This window comes from Zootoca vivipara, chromosome 1 (genome assembly GCF_963506605.1).
Source record: "Zootoca vivipara chromosome 1, rZooViv1.1, whole genome shotgun sequence".
Classification (NCBI taxonomy): Eukaryota; Metazoa; Chordata; class Lepidosauria; order Squamata; family Lacertidae; genus Zootoca; species Zootoca vivipara.
Genome location: NC_083276.1, coordinates 112054241 through 112071384, shown reverse-complemented (window position 1 = coordinate 112071384; position 17144 = coordinate 112054241). Strand labels below are relative to the sequence as shown.

General features: G+C 41.7%; 2 protein-coding genes across 3 annotated transcripts; both read left to right on the top strand.

The window, feature by feature from the left end:
* Positions 1-1401: 1401 nt before the first annotated feature.
* On the top strand, positions 1402-5892 carry DUSP19 (dual specificity phosphatase 19). Its single transcript, XM_035133551.2, has 4 exons — positions 1402-1832; positions 2101-2147; positions 3017-3169; positions 5415-5892. Exons 1-4 carry the CDS (start codon positions 1607-1609, stop codon positions 5619-5621), a joined length of 633 nt encoding a protein of 210 aa, XP_034989442.2. The 5' UTR covers positions 1402-1606; the 3' UTR covers positions 5622-5892.
* A 3848-nt stretch (positions 5893-9740) lies between these two features.
* NUP35 (nucleoporin 35) lies at positions 9741-16429 on the top strand. Of its 2 annotated transcripts, none has more exons than XM_035133531.2 (9): positions 9741-9873; positions 11113-11283; positions 12347-12474; positions 13347-13407; positions 14081-14222; positions 14898-14967; positions 15075-15203; positions 15554-15718; positions 15830-16429. In XM_035133531.2, exons 1-9 carry the CDS (start codon positions 9840-9842, stop codon positions 15905-15907), a joined length of 978 nt encoding a protein of 325 aa, XP_034989422.1. In that variant the 5' UTR covers positions 9741-9839; the 3' UTR covers positions 15908-16429. The 2 variants fall into 2 exon arrangements, with proteins under 2 accessions (XP_034989422.1, XP_034989409.1); XM_035133518.2 differs by lacking the exon at positions 9741-9873 and adding an exon at positions 10052-10259.
* The last annotated feature ends 715 nt before the right edge of the window (positions 16430-17144 follow it).

The following is a 17144-nucleotide window of genomic DNA, read 5'->3' as shown; positions in this document are numbered from 1 at the left end:
TGTTGGTGGCTTCGAGAACACTGTCCAACCATCTCATCCTCTGTCGTCCCCTTCTCCTTGTGCCCTCAATCTTTCTCAACATCAGGGTCTTTTCCAGGGAGTTTTCCAAAGTATTGGAGCCTCAGCTTCAGGATCTGTCCTTCCAGTGAGCACTCAGGGCTAATTTCTTTCAGAATGGATAGGTTTGATCTTCTTGGAGTCCATGAGATTCCAAGCACCATAATTCAAATGCATCAGTTCTTCGGCAATCACCGTTCTTCATGGTCCAGCTCTCACTTCCATACATCAGTACATACTGGAAAAACCATAGCTTTAACTATATGGACCTTTGTCGGCAAGGTGATGTGTCTGCTTTTTAAGATGCTGTCTAGGTTTGTCATTGCTTTACTCCCAAGAAGCAGGCGTCTTTTAATTTCATGAGTGCTATCACCACCTGCAGTGATCATGGAGCCCAAGAAAGTAAAATCTCTCACTGCCTCAGTTTATTGATTATTATCCTACAGCCTCTTAAATGTTTCTTGGGGGGGGTATTGTTGTGCGGTTTTGTTTTACCTATTTACTTGTTTTTATTTTGTATTTTATTCTGTGAACCACCCTGAGATCTTGCGATGAAGGGCCGTATATAAATCCAATAAACAGGGAGTACAGGGAGGTTGTAGAGGAAGATTTGTAGAGGTACTGTAGTATACAGTATTAAGATTTAGATATAAGGGTAAGATAAGAATTGAATGTTATTAAAGAATTAATATGAGGTGAATTTTTGTTAGTTGAGGTAAAAATAAGATGATTAAAATATGATATAGAAATTAGTTAGTTAAGGTAATAATTAGATGATTGAAGTATGATATAGAAATTACTAAGGATGACATACAATGAAAAGCAGAAAGGAGGGACTTGAGGAAGTCAACAATGTTAGGATCTCAGCATCTCAGCAGCAACAGCAGCAGCAATGATAAATATGGTTGTTGTTTTTCTTTTTGTATTTTGTAATTTTGTGTTTTATGTAATTTTTTTTGTATTTTTGTGTTATTTTTCTCAGTTTTATAAAACCAATAAATACATTTGGAAAAATAAATAAATCCAATAAAAGGATAAATAAGAGGAACATGCCCTCTCCCCAATATTTCAGCGCACGTCTCAACTTTGCATTTTGAAAGGTGTCTGTCCTCTGTACACTGTGGTTTGCCAGCCACAAAGGGATATGGAAAACGAGAAAAAGTGTGTGAGCGGATCTCAGTGTGCGCGCGGCTGGCTGTGTGTTATTTCATCCGGCAGGCAGCCGGGAGAGATTTCTCTCTGCTTGGCACAAAAGGGCTCTGAACCAATCCAGAAGCACTTCCCTGTGGCCAATCGAAAGCCGCCTTACGCAAAGGTCTTAGAAAAAGGAAGCTGAATAGAGTACACAAGCTTTCTTTCTCTTTGCCTGCCAGCCTGCCTCTAGCAGACTGACTCTCTTAGGCAGGGTGCCACTCCGTTCAGGGCACACACTGTATGAAAGGTTGCAAAAGATCTACGCACCACCACGGAAAGAGGCTTTTCTCCACCCCACCCCCTTTTTCCCCTCTTCCTTTGCTACTACTAGCTTGAAGGCTTCTTTGCCCATGTAATGCACTCGCTCACCCAGGAAATCAAATCCTTCTCCAGGACTAATCTGAAGAAGCAATGCACCCGAGTGACTACCCTAAGTGGGAAAAGAATCATAGAGACCTGGAAGGATGCTCGGATGCACGTGGTGGAAGTAGCTGATGGCAACGATGGGGGTGGCTGTGGTTATGTGCAAGACCTGAGCCTGGATCTTCAAGTTGGTGTGGTGAAGCCCTGGCTGTTGCTTGGTACGTAGGTGGAGCCAAGAGACGGATTCATGTGGGTATTAGGGAGCCTGTATTTCTATATTGATCTGCCTGCTTTAATAGACTTGCAAGACATTGAAGGGTTTCATCTTTCCTAGCTGTTGTAAAATGTTATGGCCTCAGCCACTCAGCTTTTTAGTGTTATTTGCAACAAGCCCGTGGCGCCATCAGAAATAGGCTGGGTGGTCTTGCACTCTGTATCTTATTCCTTTTCCAGGTTACTGAATAAAATGTTGTTCTCTCCTAACAGGGTCACAAGACGCTGCCCATGACCTGGAGACAATGCAAAAATACAGGGTAATGAAGCTGTGTGGGTTTTAAACACATAATCACCATTATTAAAAAGCTGTCTCGTGTTAAAGAGATCGAACTTTTCAAGGGAGCATTGCCAGCTAAGTCATACTCAGAGTAGAGCCATTGGAATAAATGGACTTAAGTGACTTACACCCATTGATTTCAATGGCCCCGTGGGGGATGAATGTTGGATATCTGGCAGTAGGGTGTTTTTTTTTAATAGTTTCTTTGAAACTTCTGTTGCTCAGCATTTGAAGGAATTGCAAAATGTAACACTATATGACTCCTTATACAAGACAGAAGCTAACTGAAATGGATCCTACGCACACTTACATGCCAGTAAGTCCTACTCAAATGATAAACTGCAATCCTATGCATACTTCCACTCGAAAGTAGACAGTACTGAACTCACTCATAGCTGCCAAGTTTTCCCTTTTCTCGCGAGGAAGCCTATTCAGCATAAGGGAAAATCCCTTTAAAAAAGGGATAACTTGGCAGCTATGAACTCACTGGGATTTAGTTCCGATGCTTAAATTGCCACTATGGTCTTCAACTAATATGTTTAGGATTGAGGTGACTGTGTCTGCATTGGATTAAGGGCGGGTTAAAGTGGGCTGCTCTTAGTCTTACATTATTCTTCAGCTCCATCAGGTCACATTCATTAAGCTTTTTAGGGCCTGGTTTAATATTTGTGTATAGCAAAATATTTAATTTCATAGCAGTTTTGAATTTGGGTTCAAGAAATAAAATGGAAGCAAGTTAGCCTTTGTGAAAGATTGCTCAGCTGTTGTTCATTGAGGTCCTCAACCATCCCAGAATGTGGAGGTTGCAAAGCTGACTTTGACTTGATGATTTTCTCTTTTGTATTTTAGGTTACTCACGTTCTCAACGTAGCCTATGGAGTTGCAAATGCCTTCCCCAATGACTACATATATAAGACCATTCCTATTCTTGACCTGCCAGAGACTGACATTGCCTCCTATTTCCCTGAATGTTTTGAATTCATTGAGCAAGTCAAATTAAAGGTAAATTGTTGCTATGTGTCATTACTGAGTGCTTGGAGGCGGGATGTGTGCGAGCAAATGTACATATTTTACACTGCATGTATTCTTAAGATAAATGATTTGAGCTTCCACTCTTAAATACAGTGGTACCTCTACTTACGAATAACTCTACTTACGAATGGAGCTCCGTCCGCCATCTTGGATGCGGTTTAGATAGGATTTTTTCTACTTACGAATTTTTAGATAGGGTTGCTTTGACTTACGATTTTTTTCTCCCGATGCATTCCTATGGGATTTGACTTACAAATTTATTCGACTTACAAATGTGTGTTCGAAACGCATTAAATTCGTAAGTAGAGGTACCACTGTACAGCAAATAAATAGAAGCATCAAATAGAATAGTACTTTACACAAGCTTGCTCCTGATCCCTTTAAGGACTTGTTAATCACTAAATGAATACTGTGATTAACAAAACAGGGCATTTTAAATTTATGTTGCAAAATGTTTTGGATTCTCTCTTAACCAGCTGTACCATCAAAATGAAATGATACCGTTACAGAACTTTGAGGATGGAAGGCTCAGAAAGCCTTCAGTCGCTGAAGCTAAGTGATACTTTCCTCCAGGTTGAAAATCCAGACGTTTCCCCTCTTTGCTGATGTTGTTGGATCTGCTGACATCTCCATAGCATTTATTGATAAATCTGACCCACACCGTGTTGGACATAACATTCTTTACTAGAGATGGCAACACCTGTGAGGTAGTTCCGTTAGCACAAAGACTTCTGGCCCCACAGCGGAAATGCCCTTCTTTCTCATCTCCCTGTCCACCACCGCAACTCCCCATAATCTGTCTTAAGTTTTTCCGCAACCCAGATTTGGAGAGGGCACATGGAGAGAGGAGAGGGAGAGGAAGTTTTGGTGCCCAAACAGAAATATTATCTCCCCCACGTACGTTTTGATAGGGAAAGGTAGAATTCTATATAAGAATAATTATTTTTGAAAGGCACTTCTTGTACATCACCACTTGTTCAAGGAAAACAAAGCTCGATCCATTTCCCATAATCAGCATGTTTGATGCTAAAAGCTGACAATATCTTCGCTTTTCAAATCTAGCTCCAGGTGATTCCATGAGATTTTCATTATTTACATAGTCTGGAATTGAGGAAGATAATACAGCTCCATCAAGCTTTGTGTTATTTTAGAAGGAAGGAACACATCATATTGTTTACAAGTTACCTGAAACGTGTGTTCATTTCATGCCCTCCTCGAGGTTTCAAGTTACGGTTTCCACTTCACTTCTAAATTAGATTTGCCATTCAGAGTAGCTTAGTGTCACTGTTCTACCCCAGAGGTTTAATTGTTTGATTAGTCCTTTATACTCAAGTATACCCATATAATGTTTTCTAACTATACTAATGCTTCATAATGCAAGATGCTTTTGTTACACCGTAGGAAAAATAACACCATTTATTCACTTCTGATTAAAACTCTCCACCAAATAAAGCAGGACAAATTAATAAAGCATTAGATTGTGAACAAGTCCACTTCGGCCTCAGAAACAGGCTCTCCCTTCTCATCCTTTGGCGTGTGGCTGATGAAGAGATCATAGGAAGTTGGTTAAAACCAACTGCAGTTTTTTTGTGGATACTTTCCAAAAGGGCAAACTGTGGTTAGTTTTAGTTGATACAGAAACCATGCTTTCTGGTCTTGACTTGTTCCAATGAATCATAGTTTAAACTAACAGCAGTTTCCAGTTTGGACATAATGACAAACGGTGGTTAGTTTAAACTTGGAAGTGGATACTTAATTTAACACAGATGGCAGAACGGGAAATTACCCTGTTAGTTTCTATACGTATTTCTTTATTTGAAACATTTTGTGTCATTTATATCATTTCAATATATATATATGAACAGCCGAAGCTGATTAGATATCAGGCACCTATTTGGGAGATAGGATGACTGGAATTGATCCTTCCTTTAACCGACTTCTCCCAGCAAGTGATCAGTACAGGCAAGACTGATAGCGCTCACTTATCTGTTCAGTGGAAGGATCTTTCAGTGCATGCCGCTTACCAGAAATTCAAGATCAGTATATGAAACAGAAGGCAAACGTGTGTAATATATATATTTGGGTGGAGCATCTTGCTCTTGGATTGGTGCTTAGAATGCTTTACCAGTAGAGAAAATGACATGAAATCAGTTGTTATTGATAATGGTTTTCTAAACGTGATCTCTCTCTCTCTCTCTCTCCGTTTCTCTTGGAGGATGGTGTGGTACTAGTTCACTGTAACGCAGGAGTCTCTCGTGCAGCAGCTATCATCATTGGCTTCCTAATGCACTCAGAAGGACTCAATTTTTCCAGGGCTTTTTCTTTGGTGAAAAATGCAAGACCTGCTATCTGTCCAAATCCTGGCTTCATGGAGCAACTCCACAAATACCATCAATGCAATAATAAAAGCATGGAAACCTAAAACAATATATAATTATGAAAGAGGAAAAAATAGCCTTTGTGCTTGCACTGTAATGAGAGAAGCTGATGATTATTTTTTACTGCGTTGTAATGAGATGCCCTGAATGACACCTCTAAAACTGTTGTTGTAAAGTTAGTTTCACCCTATTCGTCGTATAGTTTTAAGTTCACAACACCTCAAAATAAATATTCTGTGGTTTTTTTTAATTTTCAAAAAAAAGGGTAGAACAATAAAGAATCAAAATAGATTTGCAAAGCTTCATTGGTTTGGTGATTGTTTCATCACTTTTTTAAAGTATTTGTTTAATTAGAACTGCGGAAATCTACAAGTTACAGTAACAAATCTACAAGAAATCTACAAGAACAGTAACAAAACCATCAGTAAGGTTACATCACTTGTAAAGTTTTTCTATGGATAAAAGTTTGCTTAGGATAACAGAATTAAAGCTTTCACATTAGAATTGTATTATAATGTTATAGCTGCCCAGCAGTAATTATTTTTGAGCAGGCTATTAGCAAAACAATGCAAAATCGTTTAAAACAAGAAAAGCAACAAAAGAAGCTTTTGCTACTACAAAGGCTGCATAGCCCAGCCTATTTTTAAAACACAATTAAAAAGCTTGGGTGACTAAACCAGGCCTTCACCTGGTGCCAAAAAAGCCATAGAGGAGATACCATAGAGGAGGCTACTCCATTGCCAATGTGCCACTACCAAAAAGGCCTTCTCTTTCATAGCCACCAGCCTCACTTCACTTTTTGGGGAGCACCTGGATTAGTGCCTCCAATAGACTCTTACAGCTCAGGTAGGCATAGATAGGAGGAGTCGATTTTTCAGGTGACCTGTTCCCAGCCCATTTCACCTGTATTACCTGTTTATAAAATAATTCAGCCTCCTAGTAAGCCATTCTGTTCAGGACCCATTTTATCTCAAGAGCTAATTCTTCTCAGAATGGGCAACTATGGTGTGGGTGTGTTAGACCCCAGTGGGATCAGGCAGTAGATTGTTGGGCTCCAGAACTCAAGGTGAGTCTGGAAGTCAGTCCGAGTAAGGTAGAGATGGACCTGTGATTCAAAACAGGCAGGGACCAAATTCCAGAGCAGGCAAATAAGGATTGGCGGGACCAGCAGCAAATGCATAGTCAAATGCAGGGGCCTCAGTGGGAAAGGTAGGAATCGGGGCTTATTTAATTATTCCAGCTTTTCTGGAGGCCAAGTTCCATCAGACACATCCTGCCCATGAGCTGTACCAGTTGGTCATTATAGGAACAACTGTTTAGAAAGGGATTACTGAGTTTTGATTTTGCTCTTCCCTCCCTTTGGTTTCCCCTTGTGCATCATTTTATTATACAGTCGTACCTTGGAAGTCGAACAGAATCCGTTCCGGAAGTACGTTCGACTTCCAAAACCAAATCACGGTTTCTGATTGGCTGCTGGAGCTTTCTGCAGCCAACCAGAAGCCGCAGAAGCCCCGTCTGATGTTCAGGTTCCAAAAGAACGTTCGCAAACCGGAACAATCACTTCTGGGTTTGCGGCGTTTGGGAGCCAAAACGTCCGAGTTTCAGGGCGTTTGAGATCCAAGATATGACTATTGGTATATTGTAAGTCTACAGCTAGGGACTGTCCTGTTTTGATTGTGAGCTGGTCAAGGAGCATTTTTGGCTGAAGAGCAGGGTCCAATAGCTCTTAAAAAAAACCAAATACCTCTTGTTTTTCAGTTTTGTTGATTTAGCTGCATAACTCAGCACAAAGGTTTGCTATTAGTACACAACAACCTCAGATATGCAGATGACACAACCTTGATGGCAGAAAGTGAGGAGGAATTAAAGAACCTTTTAATGAGGGTGAAAGAGGAGAGCGTAAAATATGGTCTGAAGCTCAACATCAAAAAAACCAAGATCATGGCCACTGGTCCCATCACCTCCTGGCAAATAGAAGGGGAAGAAATGGAGGCAGTGAGAGATTTTACTTTCTTGGGCTCCTTGATCACTACAGATGGTGACAGCAGTCACGAAATTAAAAGACACCTGCTTCTTGGAAGAAAAGCAATGACAAACCTAGACAGCATCTTAAAAAGCAGAGACATCACCTTGCCTACAAAGGTCCGTATAGTTAAAGCTATGGTTTTCCCAGTAGTGATGTATGGAAGTGAGAGCTGGACCATAAAGAAGGCTGATCGCCGAAGAATTGATGCTTTTGAATTATGGTGCTGGAGGATACTCTTGAGAGTCCCATGGACTGCAAGAAGATCAAACCTATCCATTCTTAAGGAAATCAGCCCTGAGTGCTCCCTGGAAGGACAGATCGTGAAGCTGAGGCTCCAATACTTTGGCCACCTCATGAGAAGAGAAGAATCCTTGGAAAAGACCTTGATGTTGGGAAAGATGGAGGGCACTAGGAGAAGGGGACGACAGAGGACGAGATGGTTGGACAGTGTTCTCGAAGCTACGAACATGAGTTTGACCAAACTGCGGGAGGCAGTGGAAGACAGGAGTGCCTGCCGTGCTATGGTCCATGAGGTCACGAAGAGTCGGACACAACTAAACAACAACATGATGATGACAATCCAGTGAATGATGTATCCTCATCATGACTTGTCCTGGTTAGAATCTTTCCTTGGCCTTCCACAGAACCTCTCTCAGGGCTGCCAACTTGAATAAAATATGGGGGATGGGGGGGGGAGGTAATTGATCACATGACATGACATGCTCACATAGTCGATCTCATGATATGACACGACACACACACACACCAATTTGAATGGCAATGCCCATCAACTTTTGGAGGGGCCTGGCTCCCTCAAATATTTTATTGGGGGAGGGAAGGGACATTGGCCCCTAGAATGATCCCTGTTGTTCTTGTTCTATTATACACTAGCTAGCCCCTTGTGCAGCTAACAGCAGATCTCCACACAATCAGCAGTCAGATTTGACCAGATTCAACAAAATTATATTTATTTTTAAACATCCACATCACAGGATTTGTTCAGTGAATTCATGAGTTGCCCTGGCAACCTGGCCTTTGCTTCTACGTAAGCTAGAAAGACATGAGGGATGTTCTAGAGACAAACTGTTCGATACGACATTACGAGTGAGACTTGCAACAAAATGGTGCAATGTGTTTCCATTCCACATAAATTGTCTGGTTCAAGCCAGCTTCGAATTGGAGTTGCATTCAGGTCTTTCGGGAAAAGGTTGGGGAGGAAAAGTGCTAGAAGACTCAGGTCTGGAGCTGGATGGCAGTCTGAAACCTAACCATTTTATTTCTTTCTGGCTGTGAATAATGGGAATCCAAAAGTGTCATTTTCCTCTCTCTGAATTTTTACAAACAAACCTATCTATCCTTCATAAAAGAACTGCTCCATCTCCTCAATCATTTTGGTTGCCCTTTTTGAGCTGAGGCCACTGGAACAAATCATTCCGAATGCAGTCACACCATTGATTTGTATAACGGCACGATGTTGGAAGTTTTATTTTCAGTTCCTTCTCCAATGACCCCTAGCACTGAATTTGTCTTTTTCACACACATACACACACACGCTGAAATCTTGATTGAGCTGTCCGCTTGGACCCCAAACCAAGGTCTTGTCCCTGGTCAGTGACCGCCAGTTCAGGCACGGTTACATGTGGGTAAAAGCTCCTGTTTCTCAGCATCAGCCTCGCTTTCCGCAACCCAACTCATCCTGCATTTGCAATAGGAGGGCGACAACAATTTAATCACCCCATCATTAGGGCAGAAAGCATTCAAGAACTTAAATTGAAGACCTGAGTTTGAAAGAACACAGCAAGGCAATTTAACAAATGTCTAAAGCATTTCCCAAACTTGGTTCTCCAGCTGCTTTTGGACTACAATTCCCACCATCCCTGTCCACCCTGAGTTCTCTTTTCTTCCTTTTGTGGGGCAGAAAAACACACACAAATCGCATCCTCGTTAAAAAAAAACCCTTCTTGTCCTCCTATTAGCACCCCCTTGCTAAGCCTTAAAATGTTAAGTGTCTTGACATCGCAGAGAGATTGTGTGTTTCGGAGGGGCGGGACCATAGAGAAGAAATGCGTAGAAAAGACCTCGTCGCTCTCCTCTCTATGGCGGAAGTGAAGACGCTCGCTCTCGGAAGGGAAGTGACGTTTTCCCGACCACGCCGCCGCGCTTGCGCTGCATTTGAAAGCGGCAAGCTGAGGGCAGGAGTCGGGTGTGTGTAGTGGGTCGCGCGGTTGCTTTCGCCATGGAGCTGTCTCTGCCGTCCTCCTCTTCCATGGGTGAGTTTAACCTCGGGGCCCAGCCTTCAGGGTGTCTCTCGATGGATTCACTTCCCGGTTCGTGCCGCTCCTCTCCCCGCCTGAGAAGTTTGTGGCCGTTTAACGGCCGCCCTTAAGCCGGGGCGTGGCGTGGTAGGGGGCGTGGCTCAGTTCTTCCTCGGGTGGGTAGGGGCGGGGCCTCTGTCTGGCCACCAGTGGCTGTGACGTCACTTTGGCGTCGGAACGCGGGATTCCTTGATTTCTTTGTGGCGGGGGGCGGTAAGCGCCTTGGTTCTCCAGCCCATCGCCGGGAGCCATGAAACCCCAAGATGTCTTCATGCGCGTTCAGACGACCACCTCGGCCCCTGGTCGGGAAGTTACCTTGACCTTTAGGCCTGTTGGCTCAGGTGCGTCCTGAAGTGGAAGTAATATTGGACCCTGTGAATTTTTATCTTGTGAACTGCCCTGAGATCTGTAGTTAAAGAGTGGGATACAAATTTAATAAATAATAATAATAATTCCTGTTTCCTTGTGAAGCATATGAGTGATGTTGTTTGACAGGCATTCCCCCATTTATATGTGTTCAATTCACGTGTGACCGTGCATATGCGCGGCCCCTGAAACCAGTAAGTGGGGGGGGGGAGAGAGAGACCTGATGAGCCTCAGCAATGCCCTGCTGCACCTCTAGCTCGTGAGGAGACCCCAGAGGTTGAAGGGGACATCATCTTTGGGCTCTGGGGAGGGTCTCCTCTTGACCTGAAGGTGCAATGGCACATGTGGGGATTTGGAATGTAACCCCTGCATAAATGAGGAGTTGCCTGTGTTTATTTCATGAAAATTAAACATTGCTTGCTTTTAATAGAAACAAACTCTCAAGACAATAAAAAGCAATATAATTATCGTTAAGAAAAACTAACAACAATAATCTTGAAACTTCTGAAAAGTTAAAATAAGATATTCGGGCTAGTTCACTGTTCTGTCAATTACCCTCACAGCATTGTTAGATAAAGTGGGGCAGCTGTTAGATAAAATGGGGCATTGATGCTGCCATTTTGTATTTTGTTAAAGGTATTGCCTGCTCCTTGTTTTTCTTCATGTGTTGACCTCTTTAGATGACTAGACCTTTAAATGAGTAGGTTAGCTAACTGTTTTGGATCACTTTTTACAGTGTTTCTCTAAAGTTGTGTTTGGGGATAACTAGATCACTCAGCCTGTTGAGACTTAGTAAGCCATTCTTATGCACATCCTTTCCCACTGCAGGTACTGAGCCAATGACACTGGGTTCCCCTACCTCTCCCAAGCCTGGTGCTGGTGCTCAATTTCTGCCTGGATTTTTGATGGGAGATTTACCAACACCTGTGACACCACAGTCTCGTTCCTTCAGCGGCCCTTCTGCTGGTGTAATGGAAGTGAGGTCATCATTGCATGCTGGTAAGTTGGTTCTGAACTGAAACCTCTAGTACAGTGGTACCTCGACTTACAAAGACGATCCCTTCCTTGGCCGTCTTCATAAGTCGAAGTCTTCGGTTGTCGAAGCGCCCATTCTGCGCATGCATGAAGCACGATTTTGCGCTTCTGCGCACGCGCCGACCGCACGCACGGGGCAAAAAGACTTCTGGGTTTGTTGACATTGGAAGTCGAAACCTTCGGATGTCGAGTTGTTCGGATGTCGAGGTATGACTGTATTGGGGTGGTAGGGGAAGAGTGTGTCTTTCCATTTTGGTGTGCTACAGTTCAAATATACCTCTTGCCTTTAGCTCCAAGTATCAGAGGCTAAATATAGTGCTATTGTTGCATGTTTTAAGCACAGTTATTGACACCTCTTTTATTTGCTGGCAGACCCAAAAAACACTTGCAAAGAAGGGAGGCTGCTGTCAAAAGAAATTAGATCCCATTCATTATTTGGATGTACTCCTGCCTTATCAAGAGTCCATCTGTTTAGATTAGATTCAGTGGGGTTTACTTGTATTTCATAAGCAAAGCCTTAGAAGTATGTCACATTAATTGCATATGCTGTATAAATATTGCATCCCCCCAATAACCCAAAGTGAACTACTTGATTGCGGGGGGATGGGGGAGGGGATACACACTTAAATTCAAACTGTAATTGGAAATTATTTCATTGGAATTTTATTGGATTACTAATTTTTTTTAAAATTAAGGCATAGAAAACTAGACCTTTCCCATTTGCAAGTGCCAGCCATGTTTCTCTCTCTCTCTCTCTCTCTCTCTCTCTCTCTCTCTCTCTCTCTCTCTCTCTCTCTCTCTCTCTCTCTCTCTCTCGTGTGTGTGTGTGTGTGTGTGTGTGTGAGAGAGAGAGAGAGAGAGAGAGAGTTATTTCCCACCCTTCCCAAAGTGCTCCTTCATGCATGTCTGTTCCTAATGAAGCCTAGTTTTGGAAGAATTGTTTACATGGTTTGTGTTTAACAAGATGTTTAGGATCAGAAAGAAAGACACACCAGCAGCTTGTAATGTTGTGCTGTATTTCATATAGGTGGATCTCCTCCACAGCCAGTAGTTCCAACACACAAAGATAAAGGTGGTGCTCCACCAGTTAGAAGTATATATGATGAAGTAGCCAGCCCAGGTCTTGGATCAACACCCCTGACTTCAAGAAGGCCCGTAAGTGACCATTCATGAGGTTGCAAAGTTAAACCTGTTTGTGGTAACTTCTCATTCTTCTCTAGCTTGATAGACATTTCAGCTGTTGTTGGACACATTTGCTGTGGGTGGGCAAAGCTAGTAACTAAGTTCTTCCAGCCCTTAGTACCCTAAATATGCTAAGCAGTTTAGATTGTGTGTCATCTTGTATGTTCAGTGGGGGAAATATTTTAAAAGTTGCTTTCATAATTAAGTTTATTTTTGGTGGGCTATACATCAGTTCTAAAGGCAAAGAAAGGAAGCAATTGCGCGCTCTCTCTCTCTCTCTCTCTCTCTCTCTCTCTCTCTCTGTGTGTGTGTGTGTGTATGTGCATATATATTATGAGACATTTGGAATGGTACTGTCAGCTTGTTAATAAGGTCAGCCTGGTAGGTGAGATGTAGAGAGATGAGTTCATGCTATAATTGATATGTTGCTGGAAAATATGTAGGCTGAAATATCCATCTATTAGTTTTGTCTAACTTTACCCTCTGTGGCTGATCATCAACCTTATCTGCAGCTCAGTACAGCAGAATAATGGTATATCAACTGTGGCTAAATATGGTTGCCAGGATGCAAAATGAGGATTTGGAGGACATGTGTAAAAGGAGTCCCAATACCATGTACCATTTAACTTTATACTTTTAGTAGTCAACTCAGTTGTTATAGTTCTAATAAGGACATAGAAGATATCCCCTTTCACAGCAGTTCAGTAGATACATGTATGCCTGTTCCAAGTTATTAATCTGTAATACTGTCTGACTAACTGTGGAAATGTTATCCAAGTGGTGCAGAATAGTTGATTTTCTGACTTTCAAAACAGCTTCAAACCAAGTTCTGCACTTTTATGCAGGTCAGCTTTTCGGTGACGCAGAGTCCACTTGTTGGATCTATGCCAGTGACTCCTGGAACAGGTAGGACTTCATACTGCTCCTAATCATATGCTTTTTCTGTAGGCAAACCAGACATCTGCATGTGGCGCTGACAAAGGCTGCAATCCTATACCAATCTTCCTGGGAGTAAAAACTCATTAAAATCAGTGGGACTTACTTCTGAAAGAATAGGTATAGGTTTGCAATGTAAAATGTTCCTGTAGGCCTGACAGCCTGGTGCACATTAACTGAGCCTCGGCTTCTGTTATGAAGCAGGCAGAGAGTTAGTAGCAAAGTTGTTCTCATGATGCCAGAGACAATTTGTCTTCAGAAGTGGAAATATTGGTCTGAGATTCTACTACTTCTGGTTGCTGGGTCGTTGATGTTGTTGTTGTTTTTAAAAAATAGTTCTCTGCATGAGAACAGGTATTAAAAGTATATGATCTGCTTAATGGCAGATGGGATAGCTTGCTCCTAGAACCGTTCTTGTGTAGAACGTTAGTCGTAGAGGGAGGGAGATATTCTGCTGGCTTTGTGATGCCATTGTCAACACTCGCAGCTTTTTCTACTATTCTAACATGTTAACAACAGTATGATTCTTGTTACTTGAGTTCTAGTGTTAATGCATGGTGTTTGCTCTTTGTTACAAATTAAAATGCCTAGTTCAATTTTAACTATAGTGATAGTTGAGGTGCATCTTACCACAATTTGACAGGTGCCAGTGTGTTCAGTCCAGCGACTCTTTCACAACCCAGGAAGAGCACAATGTCTCCAGCTCAACTAGATCCATTCTATACTCAAGGAGATGCCCTAACATCAGACGATCATCTAGATGACACTTGGGTAACAGTGTTTGGGTAAGTGAGCTGCAGTTCTGTAAGACTGAGAGGTGGTTATGTTGCCAGGAATGAGCATGTGCTCATTTAAACATGGGTCTTAACAGGCTTGCCTAAGCTTTTCAGGGTCTGGAATTCAAGTTATGTCGGGGCATAGGATGATGTTAAAAAATATAAGAGATGAGACATGAGGATATCTGCAGTTTATTCAACTTGGCTGATGTGTGTTCAGATTCCTCTTATATTTGGTGTTTGGTCTTGGCTATTCGTGTTTTATTAATTTAGGAGACTCATTGTTAATTAACATAGTAAAGTTTATATAATAGGAGAATTGAAACATTCTAAACATCTTAATTCTTCTTTACTCTCCTATCTGTACACTGAAACACATCCAGGTCTACAATCAATGTTAAACAGAAGTATTTGGACTTCAATATTCTAGTACCTGGGCTAAACTGTGCTGTGTTTTGACCTCTCCCTTTTCCTCTCCCTTTCCCATCTAACTCCATGAGACAAACTAAAATGTAGGGATGGTAAATAGGTAGCAGGTTTAGTAGTGTTTGGAGATACAGGTGACACTCTGATCTGCCCTTCTGGATACACTGTCAGTGGCATAATGTTGACTGAATTTTGAGTGGTTAAATTTTATTTCTGTTTTTTAATTGGTGATGCAGCTCTTTCCTGTCAATATTTCAGGTTTCCTCAGGCATCTGCTTCGTACATCCTACTACAGTTTGCACAGTATGGAAACATTTTAAAGCATGTTGTAAGTCTAGATAAGTACCTCTTTTATATATATATATATAAACGAAGCTCAGCCATTATGCTTAGCTTACTATCTAAATCTTACTGCTTCCCCGCTAAACTTCACAGATGTCTAACACAGGAAACTGGATGCATATTCACTATCAGTCAAAATTGCAAGCCCGGAAAGCCTTGAGCAAAGATGGAAGAATTTTTGGTGAATCCATCATGATCGGAGTGAAGCCTTGTATAGATAAAGTAAGTTGATTTAATATTCATTCATTCATTTACTTACTTAATTATTTCCTCACCACCACCTGTGCAAAGCTGTGATTGTGTAAGTTAAACAAGCATAAGATGCCTGTATAAAAATTCTGGACTTTGTCACAAAGTGTGGATGACTCTTAATGCCCCGTGACCACCATTTTTGTCTTGCACAGACCGGCAATTTATGTATGTCAGTACACTTTAGCTGAGCGCTTCAATACACTTTAGCCGAGTGCCTCAGACTAGTTCTAGTGATGAAATCTTACTTTCTTAGGCTTCCAAAAAGGCTTGGACTCTGATAACTACTTTGTCTGAATGGACTACTTGATCTCTGTTTGCAGAATGTGATGGAAAGCACAGACAGATGCACGGTATCGTCCCCATCTTCAGCCTTTACGCCACCAATGAAAACACTGGGCACACCAGTGCAGCCTTCAAGCGCTCAAAGAATCTCTACTATGAGACCTCTTGCTACAGCTTATAAAGCATCAACCAGTGACTACCAGGTATTTAGGGAATACTGTGGAAAAGTCACCTTTAGCGGTGGATTAAAGGAATTAGTATTTGTTCATTTAGAATATACAAATCTGCTACTTTGTGTGTGTTTCTTTTTTTAGGTGGTTTCTGACAGACAGACTCCAAGGAAAGATGAAAGCATTGTCTCCAAGGCTCTGGAATACATGTTTGGCTGGTAGCAAAAGGAACTAAACTTAGCTGGAGCTTGTAATAGGCTGTCAGTGCCTCTGGTTAGTTGTATAACCATTAATGGCAGCATTTCAACATCACCTCTGCCTTCTGAAAAAGAACTTGGCACACATGTAATTTGCACTTTAACCAACAGCTGGATTTACACTTTATTCTTAAAATGTTAAACTTTTGAAATTGGTGTTTAATAGTCTTACCTTCTATAGTGAATGCATGGTTCAAGTAAAAATGAACTTTTACCTGACAAGTACTGTAAGTCTTGGTTTCAGTAAGTGTAACACTGTTCGTAATTTCTCATGGTTTTACTTCTAGCCTGGAAATGTGGCATAAACTCTAGAGGTTGCTGCATAAAATGCTGGCATAGATTTTGCTAGTTTTAAACCAAATACTTTAATTTGAATGTTGTTCCAAACAAAATCATGTATATATAATCTTGATTTGACAGGTTGTTTCTTAATCTGCAAGTGTAAAACCTTTTTGTATCTTTCTTAATAAAAAAATTGTGGTGCTATTGATTTGCGAGCTGCCTCTGGTTTGTATAAGTCATTCAATTCAAACAAACTTCAGCTCTATACAAATGTCACTACAAAACCTTCTAGATGACTTGGGGAGCAATCGTAGGTTCACCTAGAGACTGAAGCAGGCTAAATGCCACCGGAGAGGGAGAAATGCTGGCAGGATGTCATGCCCCTGTTCCCTTGGCCATGCCCATTAACGCTATAGCAGCCCTTGGGCTATGAATGTAAATTCCCTCACATTGCAGTCAACAAGAGGGGAAAAGGTAGATGCTGCTTCTCTCCTGTCTTGGCAGCAGTAAAATTGCAGGGCCCAGGACAGATCTTTCTCTCTTACCCTTGTCAGGGAATAAAGGTTTGCTCACTAAATCGCATACATATTTTTGAGCAGTGTACAACGAAATGAATAATGGCGAGAATACAAAGCAACCTTGTCTAATACTTTGGAGGAATGTGCCAACCAGCAGGGGTGCCTAGAATTTAGTCCTGAACAGATTCCCCCTCCAGATACTGTGACAATATGGCTTAAATGCTGCTGCTTCATTAATTTATCTGCCTGCTGCTCTGCAATTGGAAAATTATACAAATGAAGTAGACTTTATTTTCTCACTTTTCTGTCATGGCAGATACCAAAACTACATTACAGTAGAACCTCAGTTTATGAACACCTCGGTTTACGAATTTTTGGTTTACGAACGCCGCGGACCCATCT

Coding starts and splice junctions, on each gene's coding strand:
- NUP35 (XM_035133518.2), top strand. CDS start 10,169: ATGAAACCCCAAGATGTCTTCATGCGCGTTCAGACGACCACCTCGGCC. Junction 12,475..13,346: donor CCCTGACTTCAAGAAGGCCC/GTAAGTGACCAT, acceptor ACTTTTATGCAG/GTCAGCTTTTCGGTGACGCA. Junction 14,968..15,074: donor GAAACATTTTAAAGCATGTT/GTAAGTCTAGAT, acceptor TAAACTTCACAG/ATGTCTAACACAGGAAACTG.
- DUSP19 (XM_035133551.2), top strand. CDS start 1,607: ATGCACTCGCTCACCCAGGAAATCAAATCCTTCTCCAGGACTAATCTG. Junction 2,148..3,016: donor AGACAATGCAAAAATACAGG/GTAATGAAGCTG, acceptor TTTGTATTTTAG/GTTACTCACGTTCTCAACGT. Junction 3,170..5,414: donor TTGAGCAAGTCAAATTAAAG/GTAAATTGTTGC, acceptor TTTCTCTTGGAG/GATGGTGTGGTACTAGTTCA.